Raw genomic sequence first — 22502 nt, 5'->3', positions numbered from 1 at the left:
AGCCAGGAGAAGGGCCACTCACCCTAGCCTGGCCTAGGCTCCCAGCTTCTGGAATTCTCTTGGATGCACTTACTGCTGGGAGGAAACCCAAAGTCCCCTCCTCCAATATAGCATGCACCTGCCTGGCCTGCTGAACCCCTCACCTTGCCAGGGGGTGTGTGGGGGCCCTGGGGCTCAGCTAAGCTGCACCCTGCCATCCCCCCATCCTGGAGCTCAGGTCACTGTGTATGAACGGCAGTGGGAGCATCTAGGTGGGCCAGGACCTGCGCCTTCTTCCAGATGCAGAGTGGGCTGGCTGGCTCCCTCTGCCATGGCTGGGCCACCCACCTGGGCACCTGCTCTTCTTTAGGCCTGCCCCTCCACCGGGTGAGTGCCAGAGCCGCTGTGGCAGAATCGGGCATGTTCCCAGGGGCCTTGACATTTTAAATATTTAACAAGGCCTGACAGGCAGAGGAAGGAGCTGCCAGCTGAAGCCCATCTGCTTCCTTTCATCTGGGAGAGGCCAGAGCCCTGGTGGCTAAATGGCCCTCTACCCCAGGCCTTCCCCCAGCCCCAACTTGGGGGTGGGGGAACGGGCCAGGAGGAGGGGAGGATAGAGATCCTCTGGCTCCGAGCCAAGCCATCTGCCCCTGATCGATCACACACCCGCACCAGGCTGGGGCCCTTGAGAGCACAAAGTAGGAAGGACCCAGGCAGGCCCTCGGTGCTCCTGACCTGGCAAGGTGGGTGTGCTCTCACCTGGCCTCAGGCCCACCTCCTCTGAGGGGAGCAGGGGTGCATCTCTACCCCCTGTTGCAGCACTGGTATCACCTGCAGACAGATGGAGCCAGGGAGCAGGAGACAAGGGCAGCAGCCAGGGCACTGGTGTGCCAGCCGAGACAGGGCTGACGGGATCCATCTGCACTGGCTGGGGACTGTCCTGGCACCGGCCTGGGGTAGCCCCAGTAGCCCTGCCAGGGAGGTAGCAGCTAGGCCAGAAATGCTCCAGCTGGTGGAATCCAGGGCCAAGCCTGGCTCCCCCCAGGGGGTCCTGGCCTCCCAGCAGACCCATAAGGCCTCCACGCCCAGAACCTTCTGGAGGACACAGAAGGGGGACAGTGTGTGGGGAACACTTGGTCAAGGGCCACCCCGCTCATCTCTTGCTGAGGTTTCAGTTTATGGCCCATCCTGCCAGCATGTGCCATTCAGTGCCAGCTTCCTCCCTTACTCAGCTTGGGTACTCCATTGCTATTTCATCCAGAGAAGAGATGTGAGTGGGAACCGCTGGTGATGGAGGCAGAGGGGCAAGGGGGAAGGTTGCCCCATGCAGAGCATCTCCTGCTCTAGGGGAAAATGGTTGCCCAGGGAGGGCACAAGGGCACAATCGTGGTCATGGTTTAGTGAAGAGTGCCTCTGGGAAGCAGCTGCAAGCCCAGTCTGCTCTGGGGCTACGGAGCCTCTTCAGAGAGGAGCATGGGGAGGTAATGACCCTGCACCACTGGCATACCCGCCCTGCTGGCAGACTTACCCTCGGTGGGTGAGGTCTTCAGCCTCCTGCAGAGCCCGCCCACATCCCCGTAGGCCTCCTGGACTTTCTGCAGTGCCTCAGCCCCCCGGAGCTCCATGAGGGAGCGCAGCTCGGCCAGCGTGCACCCGAAGCCGCCTGCATGTGGGGCCTCCCGCTGCTGCTGGGGTTTGGGGTGGAACTCGATGGAACTGTTGGCCACGTCGCCCATCCTGCCTGTGGCACGGGAAGGGGTGGTGTTCTCACAGGTGCAGCCTCCGTCAGGGGCAGGCAGACCCCCGAGGTCCCAGCACCGGGATGAGGTGTAACTGGGGCGGCCAAGTGCACACACCTGGGGAGAAGGAGGTGAGAAGCGCAGTTGAGACGAAACCAAGGTCCCCTCTCTGTAATGTTCTTTGCAAATGTGCACTCAGGTCGAGCCACAACTCACTGGGTGCAAAATTCCCCCACCCCCCACCACCCCCAGGCCACGCCAGGGCCCCCCATGCCCACCAGGCCTGCCTGCCAGATCACCTCTCAGTCCTGCCCACCACAAGCACACAAGCTGGCAGGGCTTGCCACTGGGGGCAGGAGGCAGTGTCAGAGCCTCCTAGTGGGGACCTGCTGTCGGCAGCAATAGGCAACCTGGGACAAGGGGGCTCTCGCTGCCCCCCAAGTCCATCTGGGCCCCCACACTGGAGCAGGTGCGACATGTTGGGATGGAACGAACAGTGGGTGGTCCTGCCCCGGCATAGATGCTCCATCACATTCCCTCCCTTGCCTGATTTAAGACTCGCCCTGCGTAGCAGGCATGCCGTGAGTCCCTGGCAGCAGTGGTCTTCGGGGGAAGGGGGCCTGCGGTTCAAGGTTTCAGGCCCGCGGGGGTCCAGGGAACAGGGCAAGCCATGGACAGAGCCAGCTGGGCGCTAGGTCAGGGCTTAGTGCACAGGTGTTTCTGCTGCCCTGGGGGCACCTGGTGTCCAGGGCTAGGAAGGGAGAGGGTGGGGTGAACAGGGGAAAAGGAGGGGAGAGGGCCAGAGGGAAGGGGAAGGAGGCAGGGAGGGAGGGAGTGGAAGGGGAGGGTGGAGGAGAAAGCGGAAAGCAGCCACAGGTCACGGGTGACTTCTCTGTCGCCCTGCCCCACAACACAGTGCCACCCCGTCCCCCACACCCTCCAAATGGCAAAGTGAGGAGCTGGAGTCTCCCCCAAATTAACAGCAGCTGGCTAAGTCCTGGGCCACCCACCTTCCTCCTCCATGGAGCATCCTGAAACTTGCCCGAGGAACTCTGGTACCCCGGGCTGCCCTGTCCGCAGCCCTCACTGGGGCTGGTGGCACAGACCACGGGGGCCGCTGGGCTGCCGGGTCCTGGGTCCCGAGCTTCTCCAGCTAGTCTCTCCCCTTCTCTCATCCCGGATGGCAGCCTGCACGGAGTGGCAGCATCACCAAGGCCACGCATTAAGCTCCTGGAACTGAACAAGTCTCAGTGCATGTGGCCTTGGCCTTCACACCAGTGCAGACGCCTCCTGGCAACGTGGCTCAGTTGGGCTGGATCCCTCACCTTTGGGGAAGCTCCCGGCTCACAAGGATCCTCTTGGAAGCAGCTCTTGGCTACCCACCCAGGTTTCTGATCTAGAACTGCCCATGGAAACACAATGGCCCGGAGGCGTGCGGCCTCTGATCTCAGGAGAGCTGTGGCTGCTCTCAGAGGCCGGCCAATGCCAGGAGCAGGGACGTGCCCCAGGGGCTGAGACCAAGTCTCTGGGAAACAAGGTTCATTTCCTTCATTGCCCACCGGCCCAAGGGGGCTCAGAACACAGAGGGGCTCTCGGTTCCTCTGGACACTGAGGCAGTCCCTGCCACAGAGGTGTAGCCTGAGAGGCATCTCAGCCAATGGCCATATAAAGTGAGCCAGGTTGTCAAAGTTTGGGCACCTAAGTGTTAACTCTCTAGACAGTTTCTGCATGAAGCAGCCTTCCCTGCCGGAAGACGTGGGAATAAGATGGCAGACTCGCGAATGCACGGTCCTCTCTGGCTCCCACGCATCTCCCCACTGCCTGTCCCTCTTGTTCGCCATCTGACCGAGCTTTCCTGAGCACCTACTCTGTGCCTGTGCTGGCCATCCCTGCTGGCTATGGAGGGGTGGGCAGGACTGAACAGGTCCTTGCACTGTCTGGCCAGGAGGTGGGTACCTAGCGGGTCCCGCTGCTGAGACACGTGGCCGTAACAGCTTTGGAGTGTTGGGGAGGGGCACAGTTTCAGCTGGGGGCCGGGATGGAGGAGTGAGCCATTCTTTTTGGAGGGAAGAGTGTTCTGAGACCAGGAAGGAGGCAGGTAATGGGACAGGGTACCGGACAGGAAAGAGGGCTGCTGACCCCATGGGACTGAGAGTGGCAGAGGCCACCACCAAGCAGAAGGCTGCTGGCTGATGATGGATGATAGGGGAGGGAGGCAGGAGATGAGGGCTGGGGCTGCAGGAGAGGGGGGAGTGGGGACCCCAGGGTGCGCCTGGAGCTCAGGGGACTTGAAGGAAGTGAGACTTCCAGGCATTAGTCTGGGACCAGGTGGGCTTCTTCCGGGATGTTCTGTGAAGGCGCTACCCACCCAGGCAGGCACGGCAGGAATCCCCCTCCCATTTGTCACTTGGGCAGGTGAAGGGGCAGAGACACAGGGATACCTGGGTCTCCTGCTTCTGACTGCAGGCTCTTTCTGGAAGCGCTGAGGCTGAGATGGCAGCTTCTGACTGTCAGTAACACTCCTGAGTCCTCTGCAGATGCCCCGAACTGTCACCCCCCCCTCCCCAGCTTCCTTCTCCACCTTCACTTAGGTGCTGCCCGTGCTGGGATACCTGTTTGCCCTGCTTTCTCTACCTTGAGCTCTGTGTCCGTGCTTCAGCACTCCCAGTAGGGAGCACCCAGGATGAAACTGGCCAAGTTGGGCTCAGTTGCCCCAGCCCCTTGCCTGTTGGTTGCTGGAGGCGAGAAGGGAGTCTCGTCCATCTGCGGAGGCCCCAGCTTTGGCTTTGATCAGCCCTGGGCCCACGGACAGGGCACCAATGCCCTCAGGAGTCCGATCCCGGGGCTCAGACAGGCAGTTTGATCTGGGGGTCCTATGAGTTCGGGAGGCTGGGGGGCATCCAGCAAATATGAGTCACTTGTCCCTGAGCAGAGTCCCCAGCTCTGGCCAGCACTCACCCCAAGTTGTGATGTCCTTGGCAGTCAGGCCACGGGCCTGCATTCCAAGATCTTGTGAGTTCGACCCCGGGGTCCCAAGGACAAGCTAGGTAACTTCATGGCCCCCACACCGAGCCACCTCCCCAGTGCTTTGTTCTAAAAGGGAAGCTAGGTGAACAATCTGTTCCTTTTTATCATTTTGGCCTCTACACTCACTCAGACAAGACTTAAGGCACCCAGGCCCACCCACATGAGTCAGGTGGACTCATCCAGGTGAAGGTTGCACCCTTCTAGGGCACAGCACCCTCCCTCCTGGCCCTGACAACCAGGGTTCACCCAAGGGTGCCTTTATCCTCCTCCATTAAGCAACAGCAGTTGCCCAGACCCAGCCACACTGGGGCTCTGAGCTGCTCCTTACTGTCATTGCTGTGGCCTTACTGGCTCCAAAGTGACTCCTGGTAAGGGGACCAGGCAGAGATTTGAGGCCTGGCCTTCTTCGAGGACACAGAGCTCTCCTAGCCCCTCACCATGGTCCCTTGGCTGGATTTGCCATTGCTCCATGCTGCAGCTTGGCCTCCTACCTGCAGCTGTGGAACAATCCCTGGCCCTCAGCGCCTGCCAGGCAGGCCCCAGAGGTCTCCCCATCTACTACCCCACAGGTCTCACTCCAGCTGGGTGACTGGTCACTACGCGGCCTTGTTCAGGAGTTGTCAGTCTGTGCCTCCAAGCTGCACTGCCCAGAAAGCATGCTCCAGCATCAGTCCTCCTAGACCTCCCTTTTGCACATTTCTTCAAAGGCCCCCTCAGCTCCTGTCCTGTGCTGGTTGGTCAGCTCCATCCCATAGCCCAGTCAGCACACCGTCCTGTCGCCCACTCCCCTGAAGGCCTCTGATGAACCTGAGTGGCAATTCACATGGACGGTTCTCCACACAGTTCTGCCTAAACCGACTGCTGCTGAGTCTAGAATCCCAACAGCCAAATCCTTATTTCACTGTTTGCCAGGGTGCCAACCCGAGAGTGGGTCTGTCCTGTGCTTGGGTCATCATCTCTTTGAGACACGTGGTTGTTGAGAGGGTGGGGAGCCCAGTTTGTGGTGGGCCGTGGCTGCGGACGGGGACTTAGACAAGTGAGTGAGTGGAGGCCTGAGTGGTCTGAGAGAAGCCAGGGGCCCATCCTGGCCCACCATCCCCCAGGAGGTGGGATGCAGGGATGATAAGTTGACCCCCCAAGTTGGAGAGTGTGCTCTTGAGAATGTTCCTCTTCATCAACTTCACAGGGTACCAGGTACAGGAGTCATCAGTAAGATCAAGACCAAACAGCATATCCTTTGGTTTCCCTGTAAGCCTGGGGGATGGCCTCCCTCCGCCTGAAAGAAAGGACAGCAGTCATACTGAAATGGCCAAGAGCAGAAGTGATCAGGCCTATCAGGGCTGCAGGCCTGACAGAGACTTCCTGGCCTGGGCTGGCTGCCTAGAACGGTTTGTAGGCACCAAAAGGGCAGGGAACATACCATTTCTGTACACTTCCATCTCTCAAACCTTAATTGGCTTAATTGAATTGTAAACCTCCATGGTTTACAATGGCCAGAACTCAGACTTTCTGGCCTTTGTTCCATCCTGGCCCAAACTGGCCAGCACTGGTGGGGTGGCAGGAGCCGACCTGCTAGGGGCTTCCTGACCTACCTCCCCCAGTTGTGTGACTTTCAACAGGCTGCTACCTGGGGGGTGGGGGGAGGTTGCGTGGGGCACGGCCGGAGATTGCTCAATTTCATGCTTGGATTTTCCGATGCCTCTTGCCACTGGGCCCTGTGACTCATGTCCACCCAACCAGAAACCCAGGAGTCTTCTCCACCTTACACCGGCCCTCCCTGGCCACCGCTGACCAGCTTTGGGAGCTGTCCCAGCACCTCTGACTTAATCTGCCTGGGTCCCCCACTTCACCTTCTGTGAACTCCCTCCCCCCGGGGCCCTGGGCAGCTAGGAGCTTTCTGAATGAGATGGTGCTTCTCTTCCCAAGCCCCGGCTCCAGAGGCTTCCCTCACTGCCTCTTCACAGACACCCCATGAGGGTGAAGAGATGCCTTCGCTCCATTTCAGAGAAGGCAAAACTGAGGCTCAGATCTCCAGGCCTCACCTTCCATGTCCCCAAAGGGAGGGTCAGACGACCCTAGGCTGCCAGGAGAGATAGCCCTTCCGATTCCCCAGTGCCTTCGAGGAGGAGACGAGGGGTGGAGGACATCTGCGCCCACAGGGCTGACCAGGCAGCCCTGTAACTGGCACCACCCTGTAATTGGCACCACCACCTCCCTGGGGTGGACAGATCATGGCCGGTGGCCCTGGGCTAGAAGTCCCTGGGTCCTCCTGGCAGTAAGCTCGGGCTGAGAACACCCCAGCCAGGGAGCAGAACCCCCACGGTAGAGTCCCCAGTCCCATCCGAGTCCCATCCAAGTCCCATCTGAGGCAGAGTCCCAGGGCACCAGATGCCACCTGACGCCTGCCCTGTGCGTGCCCTCCCGGCCGACCCAATTGCGTGGGGACCAGGGGGCTGAGCATCCAAACTCGCCATGGGGATTTGAAATAACAATCCCCTCCTCTCGCTATATCCAGGCACCTGGAACCTGTAGATGGGCTTGGGGCCGGGAGCCCTTGGAGACTCAGGGAAGCGGGAGTCCTCCCCTCGTCCGGCCTGGGAGATCCCCATGATCCCAGGCAGGTGGGCCGGGGAGCCCAGCAGCCCCTCCCCCTTGACTTCACCCACGCCACCCTTCCCACCCAGGCCCTTGCCCTCCTGCTGGCCCTACACCCTCCCTTCTGCATGATGCACCTTGGTGACCACTGGGGCAAGGGAAAGGAGGGATCCAAGGACCAGGTCTGCTTTCAGCCAGGGAGGGAGGGAGGGAGGCTGGGGGGGGAAGGCGCTGAGGCAGAGAACAGCCTCATTAATATTTCAGAGGCACCATCACTGCAGCTCCTGGGCCCTCACAGCTCCGACACTTGTGCTAGTGGAGGGAGGAGGATGGGATAAAAGAAGGAAGTAAAACAGAGAAAACAGATTTAAAGGGACAGCCCAGCTCCCCCACCCCACCTCCATGCCTTCCCCCCCCCCCCACCTTGTTCCTGGTACAATCTGTGCACCTGCCAAGTGGCTCTCCCAGGGAAGAACTTTGGGCAAAAGCAATAACAGCAGAAAAGGGTCAATCCTCTCCCTAAACCCGCTCCTGTCTCCACCCACGTGGGGCTGCTCCTTTCGCGCTGTGACCAGGACACCCAGGCTGCCCCAGGGACAGACTCAAAGGACTGTGTGAGGTCAACCGAACCACAGATGCACGGACTCTGGACATTGGAGGTCCCCACTGAGCACAGTCCACTCCAGAAGGATTCTAGAACCCGGAGAAACACAAGTCTGGATTCCGAGAGGTGGCAAGGACCAGGCTCTCCCTGATTCAGCTCTTGCCCTTGCGTGGGTCTCAAAAATGTAGACATACAATTACCATAGGATCCAGCAATCCTACTTGAAGGCGATCTCCCCAACAGATGGGAAGGCAGGGACTTGAAGTGATACTCGTCGCCCTGTGTTCACAGCAGCCTTATTCGCAATAACTAAAACATTTAAAACCACCCAAGACTCCATCGATGCATGCCTGGATGTAGAGAACGTGGTCCAGCCCCACAGTGGAGTGTGATTCAGCCTTCAAAAGACACCTGCTACAACACGGCTGAACCGACAAGGCGTGATGGTCAGTGAGAGAAGCAGACACAATGACAGATCCCATATGACTCCACTGGTATGAGGTGCCTAGAGTCGTCAGACCCTAGACTGAGAGGAGGATGGGGAGGGGGCATGAGCTGGGGGAGGGGGAGTTAGAGTCTAATGGGGCAGAGTTTCCATTGGGGAAGATGGACCGTTCTGGGGATGGCCGTACACCCACGTGAATGTACTTAATGCAGCCAACCTGGACAGTTAAAAATGGTCAAGATGCTAAATTGGAAGTTCTGTGTGCTTTCCCACAATTAAGAAACCTAAGAGGCCACGTGGCCCCTTTGCTCTGTATCCAGATTAGCTTCCTATGGTGCCCCAGGCCATACAGTCATCACAGAATTTCCACTGCCTTGATAGGTAGATCAGCTGACCATTCGGCCCACGTGAATGTTAACTTCCTGGAGCAGCACCTGCCTGCACAGAAACCTAAGCAGACCTTTCTGCACCCCAACCCTGTGACCTCAGGGGCTTTCAGCACCACCCATAGCCTGCCTCAGCTGGGTGGCTGCCTCAATACATGGCAGAGAAGCAGATGAGCTGAGAGGCCAGGCTTGCTGGCAGACACTGCCACCACTCTTGTCCCCTTCTGGAAAGCCGTGTGGCCCCCAGGGCCTCTGTGGGTGCCCCTTCTCTCCTTGGTGCGCATGTGCACTTCCTCAGAGGTGCTGATCCCATCCTGTCCTCCGAAGGAACCAGCAGGTGGTGTGGCCAGAGCAGACAATCCAGCCTTAGGAGCTGCTCACGAATCCCCAGGAGTTCGTGGCAGAGACTCGCTAGACTTTCCCTGATTTCTATTCCCGTCTTCCCACGTCGTATTTTAATCTCTAGCTAGGAGTCTAGTCATCCAGCTAACGACTATCCTCCCCCAACTCCAGTGTGGCTACGGAGGACCATGTGACTAGATCCTGGCCAATGTGAGCAAAAGGGACATGGAACTGCATTACTCCCGGGCAGCACTAAGGGTTCTCAGCACAAGGGACAGAGCCAACTTCAGGGTTGTGTCCTTAAAGAGAAGGATGTGTTCTCCCCTGCCCCTCTCCTCTTTCCTGCCGACTGGAATGCTGATGTGAAGACTGGAGCAGAGGCAGTTATCTTGCTCCATCTGGCATGTGGAATCCATATGTCAAGGATGGCAATGCCATGCAAGGAAGCCAGATCCCTGATGGCCAAGTAACCCAAAGTTGCCTCCCTAGACTTTTACACACAGAAGAAATCCTCTCTCCCTTTCACTTTTATGTCCATTAAGCTGGGTCTCTGTTACAGAGCTTAAACCTCTCTCCTGGGTAATTCAGGTGTATAGGGAGGAACCCACCAGCAGGTAATATGCCTGCCTTCCCTCCCTGACCAAAGTCAGCCCTGGTTCTCGGAGAGCCAGGAGGCCTCCCTGAAGTTTCCATGACCTGCTAACCTGTGACATTTCCATGGGTTCCCTGGAACATGGGGTGGTTCCGAACTGGGCTCCCTCTCATCTGTATCATTTGATATTGTCCTAGAAGTTCTAGGCAAAGGAGAAGACAGAACCAGCAGAGTACCAGAGTACCAGACACAGACAAGTCATCAGGTCACAGGCAATACTGAGCACCCTTCTGTGTCGTGGCAGAATTCCACATTCCCTCTGTGCCCCAAGCCTCGAAGGCGGGAAGAGTCATTATCCCCACGTCAGGACTAAGCTGCTGAGGCACAGAGAGGTTAAAGAACTCACTCAAGATCACACAGCCAGGGACTTCCCCTGGTGCTCCAGTGACTGGGACTCTGTACTCTTAAGGCAGGAGGCCCAGGTTCTGTCCCTGGTTGGGGAGCTGGGAGGTCACATGCCGAAACTGCAGCTCTCGGCGAGGATCAAGGATCCTGCAGGCTGCAACAAAAGTCTGCTGCAGTCAATAAATCATTCTTAAAACAGAAGAGGATCACACAGCCAGCAATGGGCAGAGGCCAATGTGGACTCAAGTAGTCTGATTCTGGAGAACTCTACATTGCTCATCTGCCAAGTGACGGCCCAGAGAGGCCCAGAAAAGTGATGAACACACGGTTCAAACCAATTAAAAGAGTTCACCAAAATGACCAGACAGGAAATTTATTTCCATATACCTCAGAGATTGGGGGTGCCAGGGCTAGAGTGAGGCCCAGCACAAATCTCTCAACCTCTCTTGGTCTCCACTTTGGAATCAGGGAAAGGTGCCCTTGTTCCTCCTGGTGGCATTGCTGTGAACTCTGCTGTGAACTCACCACTACCACACACTGTCCCCCTAGGAAGGGCCCCAGAGCCCCATTTCCCTGGAGGGTTTTCTCAAGCCCAGCAGCCACACCTGTAGACCAGAATTCATGGGTCAGGACCAGGCTCCACCAGGGAGGCCAACCCATTCTGCTTGGCCAGGGGCTGACCCCTGGAGGGGCCTTTCACATCCTCCCCTGTTTCTGGGGCCATCCTCAAGCCAACCCAGGCCCCAAATCCCTTCTGTGGACCACAAGGGGCCTGGAGAGGAAATGAGTCCCTAGGATGCTTCTGGGGGAAGTCCACACTCCTCCATGGGTGGCCTCGCATCGCCGGGTACCCCTCTATCCTGAGGGAAGCGGGAAGCCCTTTTACTTACTGGGGCCTTGCAGCATTATGGGGGTCATGACTCTACCCTGAGGGTGGGGGGACGGTCGTTTTTTTTCTGCCAGGGAAGGCGACAGCGTGAGTGAGCAGGAGCGGAGAAGCCCACAGGCAGGAAGCATAGTGACACTAATTATCCAATTACGGCCGCTGTGCCAGGAGAGCGCTGCATTGCAGCAGGGAGCCCGGGCCAGCAGCCCCGCCCCCGCATGCCAGGCTGCCACACTCTGCCCTCCTGCTTTACCCTGTGAGCGGGTGGCAGCCACTGAGGTCCTGGGCCTGTTCTGCAGAGCGGGGTCTGGCTGGCAGGCTCAGGAATAGTGGGCTTCAAGGGGGGACCAAGAAGCACTCGGGCCTGGCCCCTGGGGCATGCCTCTGGCCCCCCAGGGGGCAGAGAACACACGTGTGGGGCTTGCGGAGCCCTGACCTCCAGGCTTTCATCACCAAGAACACGTGGATAGAATGAGGGGCCCTCAATCCTGATCCCCACCCCACCAAAAAAAAAAAAAAAAAAAAAAAAAAAAAATCCTCCCTGGCTCTGTCCATGGTACCACAGTGCCCACCCCTGCCAGCTTCCAATCCCCGGAGCCAGCTCCAAGCCACTGGAAGCAGCCAAGTCCTAAGCAGGTAATTAAGGAAATTACAGACAGTTGGAGGCCATGGGATACTGCAGGCCTAGGGGGACTAGATAAGGAGACTGTCAGGACACATGCTTCCTCCTAGGGACAGCCTCCGTGGGGACCCCATTATGGGTCCTCGTGGGTAAGGGTCTGCTTTCTGTCTCCCCTTGGGAAGGCGGGCTTGGAAGGACTCTTCAAGTTAAGGTCAGGGGCTGGGGGACCGTCAGGGAAGAATCCCCACTTCCCCTTGGCCAACAGAAGAGTCCATAAGGCCAGGCTGCAGATGGGGGACCTGAGATGCGTGGGCTAAGTTGGGCCCCACCTAGGGGGTCTCTGAGTGATGGCAAAGCAGGTCTCTTTGGGTCCCTCATAGGACCCAGCTTGCCCAGAGGTTGGAGGTAGGTTTAATGGCCAGGAGAAAGAAGTGATGCGGATCATTACCATACAGGGACCCTGGGCATAGGCCACACCAAGTATGTAGCAAAGACCTTGGTCATGGGCACCCCACTGGGACGAGTGAATGGCAAGGATGCTAGGTGGGGCAGAGGAGACGCGTTCAGACTGAATGTGGGAGACCAGTCCAACTGACCTTCTGTGACCCACACATGAAAAGCTAGCACGCTGGAGTGCTTGGGCCATGTTTCCAGGCTGACCTGCTGCCAAGAGCACGGACAGAGGAGGAGAGAGTGGCCGGTAGTGCCACCCTGGAGGACAGCTCAGAAGCTGCGGCCCAGGGAGGGGCATCTGCATAACTCCCAGGCTCTGCTCCAGCATCCTTACCAACCCCAGCTGGCAGCCATGGCAGGATATGAAGGTCACCAGAGCATCAGATGGCAGGGGCCTGGCTGCCATCTGAATCATGGACCCTATGCCCTCCTGGTTCCTGAAAGCTATCTCTGATGGAGGACCATGCACACAAATGCAGAAGCCTCTCCAGTGAAGCCCTGCAGCCCCGGGGGGGGGGGTGCTCGTGAGGGAGTAGGGGGTCATGCAGAGCTAGGAGGGCCCCCATCACAACAATACAGGGTCCGAGTGCCCCCCACTGGACTGATCATGGCCCACTAAGGCCGAGAGCCAGGAAGGGGCTGGTGGATGGTGGGAGATGAATTGGTGGGACAGGTCTGGCACCCCCTGCAATCAGATGACAGTGCCACCTCCTGCTCAGAAGAGGGATGCCGGGGGCCCTGACCAAGCCGCTCCCTTCCTACCCAGAGCTGCAGCCACGTGGGCCTCTCCAGGGGCTGCTAGGGCCAGGGTCCCAGGCAGCAGCCCCCAGCCAGTCCTTGCCCTCCAGCCCTGTGGTTGGATGGGGGTGCTGTGGGCACCCTCGCTCTGCTGTGCTCCCATGACAGAGAAGGGGAGCACACCCAGGGCCCTCCCACCAGGTCCTGGGAGGAAGGGCCTAGTCAGCAGCTCAGGAGGGAGGGGTCAGGTAGGGTGGGGGGCCCCCAGGACAGCTGGAAACCCAGCACCAAGGGGCCTGGACTCCCAGCCCCAGCTCACGAGCCTCCCTCCCAGGCCCCTGGCTCCAAACTAATACAGGACACTGCCCAGGCTCTTCTAGCAGGAACGGAGCTAAGGCCCAGGGCTGGGGAGCAGGAAGGTCCCCCTGGGCCCACCTGGCAGCTGGATGCCTGAACGAGGCAGGGAAGTGGGTGACCCAACTGAGGGCACTGAGCATTCGCGGTCGGGTTGGTCCCACCACCACAAACTGCCCAACGGTCATCTCGCAGAGGCTCAGCTCGGAGCCCACCGCCACCGGCCTCACCCCTGGGGGTCCAGGGTGGGTGTCAGCACGCAACTATGCCAGGATGCCCAGCGCCCCATGGTCTTGGGCTGGAGGACATGCCCAGGCCCCTCGGGAAGACGGGCCCGTGGTGGCTGGGTGGCATCCACCTGCGTTCAGGGCCAGCCTGAGTTCAGACCCGCGACTCCAAAGGGAGCCAGGAGGACCAGAGCCCCAGGCTCTGAGGTCCCCTGTGGCCAGGATGGAGGTGGCCGGCAGTGATGCCTGTGTTTCCCGGCCCCTTGCTTGGTGGCCGGCTTTGTCTTCCCGCTTCTTAATCAGCAGGGTCTGGTGACCCTGGGCCGTCTGGCCATCCTCACTGTAGGCCTTTGCTTCTGATCATGCTCTCCCACCCTCCCCTGCCTCCCCTATGTCCCTCTGTGAGGAAAACCCAGTGTCTGCGGAGAGCCAGACGCCAGCCAAGTCTGCGGGGAAGCATCCTTGTTCCAGAGGCTAAAGAGACCCAGACAACAAGAGCTTGATTCGAGGGAATGGACAAGCAGCTCTAAAGGTCAGGGGACAAAGAGGCAAGCAAGAAGAGCAAAGGAGTTTTGCTTTCAGATAACTGACGTGGGACCTGCAGGTCAGGTATCAAAGGATACAGGGTGTGGGCAGACGATCCAGGGACAGGCCCTACCAGACATCAAGATCACACATTAGCCAGGGAACAAATGTTTTAATAAAAGAAATGGGAATGATGGCTTACCACTTGGGAACCTCACCTTGTACTATTCCCCAACACGCTTTTTTTTTTTTTTAATTAAACTGGATTTGGCAAATTCCGGCCTCAAAGCCAAATCTGGCTGTGAAGTGTTTTTGTGAATAAAGTTTTATTGGTACACAGGCGCAGTCAGGACAGAGACATTGTGATTTGCAAGGTGGAAAATATTTACTCTCTGACTCTTCAAAGAAAAAGTTTGCTGACTCCTGGATGAAAGAATTAGACATCTTAAAAATGCAGCTACACATACGCTCACTCACACACACGCAATGTGTGTGTGTGTTAGTCACTCAGTTGTGTCCAACTCTTTGCGACCCCATGGACTGTAGCCCACCAGGCTCCTCTGTCCATGGAATTCTCCAGGCAAGGATACTGAAGTGGTTTACCATTTCCTCCTCCACACACACACACAGAGATAGGGCCAACCCAGATAGCTCTGGACAGTTCTCAAGTTTCTGTAAGGGATTCTGTAAGCCTAGAAGCAATGGAAGGGATCACACACACAAAATTGTGAGACAGAAATCGTTCACCTTTTGCATGAAAACATGAAAAGGCAAAGAACAAAGGGGATTTAAAACTATTTGCAACCAGGATGCTAAACTGTCTGTATCTTTCACGGATCAAGTTTACCCAGAACCGCAAGAAGAAACACTTGGTCCTTCATAAATAAAGGTGAGGAAGAAATAAATCACTCAACAAGAAGAGAGACAATCAATAAACGTGGAAAAATGCTCACCCTCGGGAATAATTCAAGACAGAAAATGAAGTAGATATTTTAAACCTAGATATTTATGCCAGGTTGTTTGATTATAAAACTTAACACTGGCAAGGCTGCCCTGAGCCAGCCCTTCAGACGCCCAGAAAAGCCCTTTGGAGCAGAATTTGGCAGAACGAGCTTCCGTCTGGGCACTCTCTCCTTGGGACAGAGGGAGTCACCTGCCGAGATGCTCAGCAGAGCCTCATGGAGGATAGTGAAATGAATCCGACCGCCTGAATCTCCACAAATAGCCAAATAATTAAGCGAATTACAATCTCCTGAGAGAATATTATTCAGCCATTAAAATTTGTAATTACAGCCCTGAGGAGCATCCTGATACATCCTGGGTGCTTGAGAAATTGCTATCGAATGAGTGAACCATCATGTGTCATTCCTTCAAGTACTTTATTTGTGCGATAAGTACTGACTGCTTTCATAATCTTAAAAAAATTAAACCATATCCATTTTGAAAAAAATCATTTAGAAAGGAATTGCATTAATAAAAAAAATGCTTGTGTGAAGTAAAAAATAGATTCCACAATGGTGCCCACGGTATAATTACAATAATGTGAAAATAAATAGCCCATGCAAAGAAAATGGTGCAGAAATGGGTCCAATGAAATGGGAAACATTGGCTGGCATTTTGGTGATAGGATGGGGAGGGCTGTTTCTACATCTTCTACTTCTCAGCGTTGCATGAATTTTCTGGTAAGAGCATGCATGTTAAAAGCATTATTTTAAACTGAAAGGCATAAGTGTTATTAAAAAAAAACCCACCCAAGAGCCTCCCCCATCTGCAGAGCTGCCCAGGTGCCTCCAGCATGCCCAGTGAAAGGTCCTGAGCCCAGGGCAGGAGACAGATCCAGTTTGCCCAGTTCTGTGGGTGCATCTGGGCTGGCCCTTGGTAAGTATGGGAATAGACTCAGGGTCCCCATGAGGATCAGTCTGCATTGGCTCTAAAGGGGCATGGGGTGACACAACATCCTGGACTGATGGAAATGTTCTGTGTGACTTCTGAGCACTTGAAACATGGTGTGTGGCCAAGGCCTGGAATTTTCAACTACAGTTTTCATCCACTTGCACTTGTGGCTAGTGGCTACCACACTGAACCTTGGCTGCTATAGGAAGCACATTTTTCATCTGAAGACAATGGTTCGCCTTTACTGAGGAGCCACCTACAGAACATCAAGTCAGGCTCAGGACCACATTATGTAAGGCGATCCCCAAGGATACTGACCACAGCACCCACTTCACATGACTCTGATGTGGACCCAAGTTGCCCTGGACTTGGGACTCAGTAGAAACCTCTTGCTCTGGCCCCCAGCTGCACTGGTCCCCCTTGTCCTGTGGTTCTGGGTGTTGGTTCTGCTACTTCCTAGCCACGTGACCTTGGCCACATCCCCTTCCCAAGCTTGGGCAGTCTGATGATCCCCAGCCCCGACTCCTCTGGCAGGGAACCTCTTTCCTCTGTCCTGGGGATGTTTGGGCTCAGATCCTGCTCTCCAAGCGGCGCTCCCAGGCCCACTTCCAGCACCTCCCACCCAACAGAAGGTGCACAGGCAGGGGAGGGCTTTGCAACCAGGCACCACTTGGCCTGTCTTCTTGCAGCTTAACCAGGGCAGGGGAGGGAGAAACAGCCAGCAGTTGGGGTACCAGCTAAAGAACTGGCCTTCTGGGGAAGCATGGGGGTGAGACAGCATCTGTGCAGTGCAAGGGTCTGCTTGCTGTTCCCAGTAAAGCAATCACCGAGCCTGGCCCCCTGAACCCATCTCACAGGCGGCACGCCCTGGGTCAGACTGAACCGTCTGCCTTCGCTGCTACAGCCCGGGTCTCCATGCATCAGCAGACACCTACCCACTTCTGTAGAGGTGCCCTAGAGGGGTCCCAAGGAATAACACTGAAGGATAGATAGTCCCCCCAACTTGTTCTGGACTCATATAACCCCACAGTTCGTCCATTTCCCTCAGGGAGTAGCTGGGGGCCCAGCTACTGGGTCATTCTGCAGATTCAGTGAGGTGTGAGGTGTAGGGTCTTCCCAGGACTGGAAGCGCCCTTGACCTGAATAGGCTCATGCCTCCAATGCTCCATTTTGCTGAGTTCCACCCAGACTCCTAGAGGCAACGGAACCAGTGGCAACATGCACAAACCAGACTCGAGAGTCTGACTGGCCTGCCTTCCAATCCAGCTTCGAGCACCTTCTCCTGGCTGTGTGACCTTGGACAACTTGCTTAACTTAATTCTGGGCCTCACTGGCCTCATCTGCAAAACGGGGACAGCAACAGTTGCTGCTTCTCACTTCACTGAAGTGAGAGAATGTCTGGGAAGCCCTGACCACTGTGTCTGGCACAAATTATCATCACTGTCAGGGCTGACATTAGTTGACGTGCTGGTGACCTCTGACAGAGACAGCAGCCATCAATTAAATACATACAGCCTCAGTTTACAAACCGAAGGAAGTGCAGCAGGCAAAGTCCACATGTATGCTGACAACTCTGTAAGGTGGTAGGAGGAAGCTGGGCTTGGCTTTGCCCAGCTGGGAGAGTCCCAGCTGGAGTTGAGCTCTCAAAGTCCCCAGGAGCCCAGGACCCTCTGATCTCACCCACGAAGGAGGCGAGGGTCTCTCTCTAAAAGCCACACTGGAGGAGGGGCAGAGAGGCTGTCGCTGACCCCAGCACCCTTCACTGCCTCCTTGTGCACCAGGAGAAGCTGCTCTGGACTGGACGGAGAGCGCACACTGAGTCACGGCTGGCCTCCCCATGCTCCCAAATGATTCAGTCTCTGAAGCTCCAGCTCTGAAGCTTGAAATGTCAGCGGAGTTCACCAAGGCCCACCCCCGGGCTCCCTGGGCCTGCAGCGGGAAGAGACTTAGCCAAGGTCACAAAGACCAGCAGGCCCAGAGCTGGCACCAAAGCGGGGTGCTTCTGGTCACCTTCTTTGTCCCCTTGGGGCCTGCTGCAAAGTCCCCGCCTGCCAGCTGCCAGCGCTCTTAGCCTCTGGGTCTTCTTTCCCCAGAGGACTGGTTTCCCTTCTGGCTCTGCACAAAGCCCCCTCCCACGCCACCCCGGTTCCATCTGCCTGTGTTACTCCCCCAGCCCCCAACTTTTGTGCCAGAGATGCCTGCCCCTTCACTCAGACCACCTGGTGGCGCTAGGCATGGACCAGGTTGGTCTGATACAGACTGCCTGTGTCCTTGGCCCTCCTCCTTGAGGCTAGCAGCAGGGACAATCCATGCCCTCAGATCACAGCTGCCCATCCCCCTCCGAACGACTTGCTCTCCAGGGACTGGCTCCACCCTCAGACCCTCTGTTGAGCCTCAACTGAGACCCTCAGGGGCCTGGGCAGCACCCCTCAACCCTTCCCTCCGTGGGCCAGAGCAGGCCTCGGGTTCCCACTGCCCAGGTCTGCACCCCAGTTCCCCTCTCAGGAGCCACGTGGCCTTGGCCTCCCCGGCTGGGAAAGGGGGTGATGGCAACAGTGGCAATGCTTGTTGAGACTCAGCTGGAGAGTCTAGATACCCTATGAGAACCATGCCAGGACCTCTGGAGCTGCTCCCCCACCAGCCACCTGCCCATCCAGGCAAATGCAAGCCCTAGTCCCTTCTCCTCTTCAGGTCTCAATTATCCCATCGGGAAAATGGGGACAAGAACGCGGGCCTGGCCTCCCTCTCTGGGTGATTCTGCAGATTCTGTGAGGTCAAGGTTGAAAACGTGCCATGCAGAAACCCATGCCCACTCTGAGTCAGACCTCCTATGCTGGGCACCCGAGCACACTGTGTAGATGACTACCCAGTCCCTGCCTGAAGACACTCACCGACAAGTGAGGGGTGACACCAGTGGGTTGAGAGAGGACAGAGCTGGGGGGCAAAGGAGGGGGCTGCCTCCCAGGCTGGCACTCAACTCCTTGGGGCAGGCAAGGGAGATCAGAATGATTGGGGTCAGGCTAAACCTGCCCCCGTGGCTGGCAGGGATGTGCCTGAGGTTGGGGGCCCAACAGGCTCAGCTTTGATCCACCAAGTGGACCCACTCCCCCGCCCTAGACCTGAGGAGTGTCAAGTGCTGGATTCGGGGGCCGCGGCCCTGCCCTGTACTTTCACAGAACATCGCCACAGTCTCTCCCAGCCCCTCACCAGACCCTCGCCCTGGGCTCCCCAAGGCTGCCTCTGGTCCTGCCAGCCCCATGCAGGGCCCCCACCCATCCCCAGTTGACCAGGCCGCTAAGCCCTAAAGGGGCCAGTGGCAGGAAGGAGACCAGGTCTGCCAGAGTGCAAAGAGGAGACCCAGGGCTCCCAGCCTCAGGGGGACGTGCCACACCAGTGCTCCAAATGCCAGAATCCGAAACCCCAGAGAATGCGGCAGGACCCCGCAGGGAGAAGCCATTTGGCCAAGGTCACCCAGGTGAGGGGGGGGGGGGAGGACGGCGGTGCACCGAGTGATGGAGGAGTTAGCCAAGTGTGGCTGGGGCTGCTTGCCCGTTGGCATTGCCCGGGCCGGCGGCAGGGTCGGCCCAGAAGCTGTGTGGGTGTGCGGGGGTGGGGGTACAGTGTGGGAGCGTGTGAGGGTTTCTCAGACTGTGGGTCCGGTAAGGATGATATAGTGTGAGGGCGCGGGGTGCGGGGGGTGGGGGAGGGGGTGCCTAGAGGCTCCGAGAAGGTGCGTGTGCACGCTGCAGCTCCAGCCGAGGCCCGGCGCCCCCTCTCGGGCTGTGCGCTCCCCCCTTTCCTGGACCCGCCCGCAGCCCCCCGGCGGTCTTTCTCCCCAGACGCAGATGCGCGTGCGCGCAGGATGCGGGGCGCCGGGCGAAGGTTGCGGGGCGCTGCCCGCCCTCTCGGCCGCCCAGGGCCCCCAGGGGTGACGCTCGGCCGCGGTGCCGCAAGAACACGCAGGCCAGACGCAGGGCACAGGTGGCTCAGGGCGGGGATCTGGGTCCCCCCACCTGCAGGTCGGGCCACCTGCCGGGCCGCCCGCTCCGCCTGCGCCCGCGCCCACCCCGGTGGCGGCCGCGCGTCTAAGGCACCACTTACCCGGTCATGGGCACGGCCGCTCCCGCGGCCTCGGTTCAGGCGGGCGCTGTCTCTAGTCTCTGCGGGCGGGCGGCCCGGCGGGCCACGATCGACTCCGGGAACCGCAAGGCCCGGGCACGGGGCGGCCTGGCCGGCGGCGCGGTCACGACCCTCCGAGGCGGCCGAGGGCTGCGGCCGAGTGCTCCACACGCTCTGCACCGGCAGCGGCAGCGGCAGGCGACGCGGCGCGCTCGGCTCCAGCCGCAGCTCTAAGCGCGGAGGGAGGGAGGAGGGAGGGAGCGGGAGGGGGGAGGAGAACGGAGGGAGGAGGGAGCCGGCGCGGGGGGCGGCGCGCGGCTCGGGGGCCGCGGGGCGCGAGCCATGGGACTCCGGGGCTCCGCGACCATTGTGCGCCCAGGACGCGCGGGGCTGCCTGCCCTTCTCGGTTTGGCAGTGACCCCCAGAGGGCGGCGGCCGAGGATGGGGGTGGGCGCAAGCTGGTACTGGGGGACCCTGGCACCCGGGAGCTCAGAGAAAGGGCGTCGAGAGCGGAAGGCTGCCTCTCCCTCTCCAGGGCACCGCCCGGAGTCGAATGGGGCGTGAAGCTGAGTTGCTGATTTGTAATTTGGGGGTCTTTGCTCTTCTCCGGCCCCCGACTCCCACCCCGCGGCTTCAGAGGTGTTGGTAATTCTCAGGAAATCTAAACAGTTTTCCGGGAGGGTGACCAGAGCTTGGGACAGGGTCTCAAAGTCAATGACCCCAAAGGTTATCACACAAACACCATACAGGACCCAGGGCGATCCTGCACACAGGTGAACACCCAGAGGCAGACACAGAAGAGCACACCTTACGGACACGTGGAAACAGACACACAGACCAAACTCTAGTGTGGAGAAGACCCCCCCCCCATCCCCATCACCACCGTATGGCCAAATGCACATAGGGACATCTGCAGACAGACTCAAGCATGTGCCCATGGCCACCCAGTGGCCAGGTGGGAGCTGGCCACTCCTGCCCCTGGTCCTTAAAGCTCCAAGCTGCCCAACCCCAGGGGCAGTCAGTGCCTACACACCCTGATTGGGACTTTGCCACCATCTGTGAGCAGTGAGCAGAGTGCCACGGGGTGTGGGTGGCATGGGATGGGGGCTGAGTGTGTGGAAGACAAGTGCCAGACCCCAGTAGGCATCACCACCCCCGAGCAGGCAGGGAGACAAGGCCCAGACACAGCCGCTAATTCTTTCTTGCCTCAGACAAACAAGGTCCCAGGGTATCCTGTGTGCCAGGCCCAGGCTGGGCACCAGGGGTGTGGCTGGGACCCTGACACAGGGAGCTGGTGGGCAGAGCTTGAACTCAAGGCATGGCACTTGGGGTAAAGGCCGCAGGAGACGTAAGATGGTACTAGGAGCTCGGAGAGGAGGTGCCAGGGTGGCAGGACCTAAAAGCCACAAAGGCACTGCAGGAGGTCTTCCCCAGGTCAGGGGACAGTCCCACCTTGTCACAGTCTGTCCCTTCTGCAAGAAGCCCTTGAGATCTGGTACATTTCAGACATTCCACGTAGGTTCACGCATGCACACCCACACACACACACACCCACTCTGACTTACACATGCTGACATACATCCTCTTGCATGCAGACACACTCGTACATGATGACATTGTCACATGTGCTGACACACACATGGTGACACACGCACGCTCACACATGCTGCCACTCACATATGCTGACGCACTCACAGACAGTGACACACATGCTCCCACATGCTGACATTCCTACATGCTCACTCAGAACACATGCACACTTATGCACGCACATTCACACCAAAGCTCACCCATGGTCACAGCCTCACACATGCACACTTACCAGTGCTCAGCCACAATTCCTCATAGCCACACTTACTGCCTCACAGAGCTCACTCATACTCACTCACCCACACGCACACATGCTGTTATTCTCACACCTTTACCCTCTCATCTTCAATTATTCACAGTCACATACTCGCGCACAATTGTATGCACTCAGTTATTCACACACACACACACTCAGAGCACTTGGGGCTCTTCTTCCCTGGTGTGGATGCCTGGGTCAGGCTTGCGCCCCATCACCCGTCTCAATGAAAACCCAGCTTGACCACCAGCTCTGGGTACAAGTGGGTGCTCCCAGGGCCCAGACGCAGGGGTGGCCAGGACAACCAGGCAGAGAAGACCCCAGGCTGCAGGGGCCATACCATCTCGAGCTGTGGGCCCTACCTGTTGTGATAATGTGTGTGTCCTTTTAAGAGGGAGGCAGGAGTGAGTTTTTGTAGCCCTCCTGATACCCTGATTTTGGACTCCTGTGTTCAGTAACACGAGACTTGATCTGTATTTGAAGCCCCTGTGTGGTCTTTTGTCAAGGTGGTGGCCCTGGGCAGCTCGTACCAGCCATGACCTGGCAGCCCCTGCTGGGTCCCTTCAGTGCTGGAGCTACCCGGGCCCTCTGGGGTGGCAGGGGCCCTGTGTCACCCCTGATGATGACGCTCTGCTCCAGGGGTTTGGCCTTCACCTCTTCCAGAAAACCCTGTCCTCCTGAGACTGGAGGCCACGGAGGTGGGGCCAGCAATGGATGAATAACCC

The 22502-nt window shown here is 58.1% G+C and overlaps 1 protein-coding gene across 4 annotated transcripts in view; it reads right to left on the bottom strand.

The window, feature by feature from the left end:
- The window catches only part of ATP2B3 (ATPase plasma membrane Ca2+ transporting 3), a 61249-nt gene extending 41107 nt beyond the window's left edge, over positions 1-20142 (bottom strand). For 3 of the 4 annotated variants that reach the window (XM_065915999.1, XM_065915995.1, XM_065915996.1), the window contains exons 1-3: positions 19914-20142; positions 2729-2906; positions 1508-1835 (exon numbers count right to left, since the gene is read on the bottom strand). In XM_065915999.1, the coding sequence (XP_065772071.1) occupies positions 1508-1835; positions 2729-2906; positions 19914-19921 (514 nt within the window). In that variant the 5' untranslated portion in view covers positions 19922-20142. The remainder of the gene's footprint in view (positions 1-1507; positions 1836-2728; positions 2907-19913) is intronic. The other variant, XM_065915998.1, reaches the window with a different exon arrangement.
- Between the last annotated feature and the right edge of the window lie 2360 nt (positions 20143-22502).

This window comes from Muntiacus reevesi, chromosome X, assembly GCF_963930625.1.
Source record: "Muntiacus reevesi chromosome X, mMunRee1.1, whole genome shotgun sequence".
Taxonomy (NCBI): Eukaryota; Metazoa; Chordata; class Mammalia; order Artiodactyla; family Cervidae; genus Muntiacus; species Muntiacus reevesi.
This window is presented reverse-complemented; position numbering and strand designations above follow the sequence as displayed.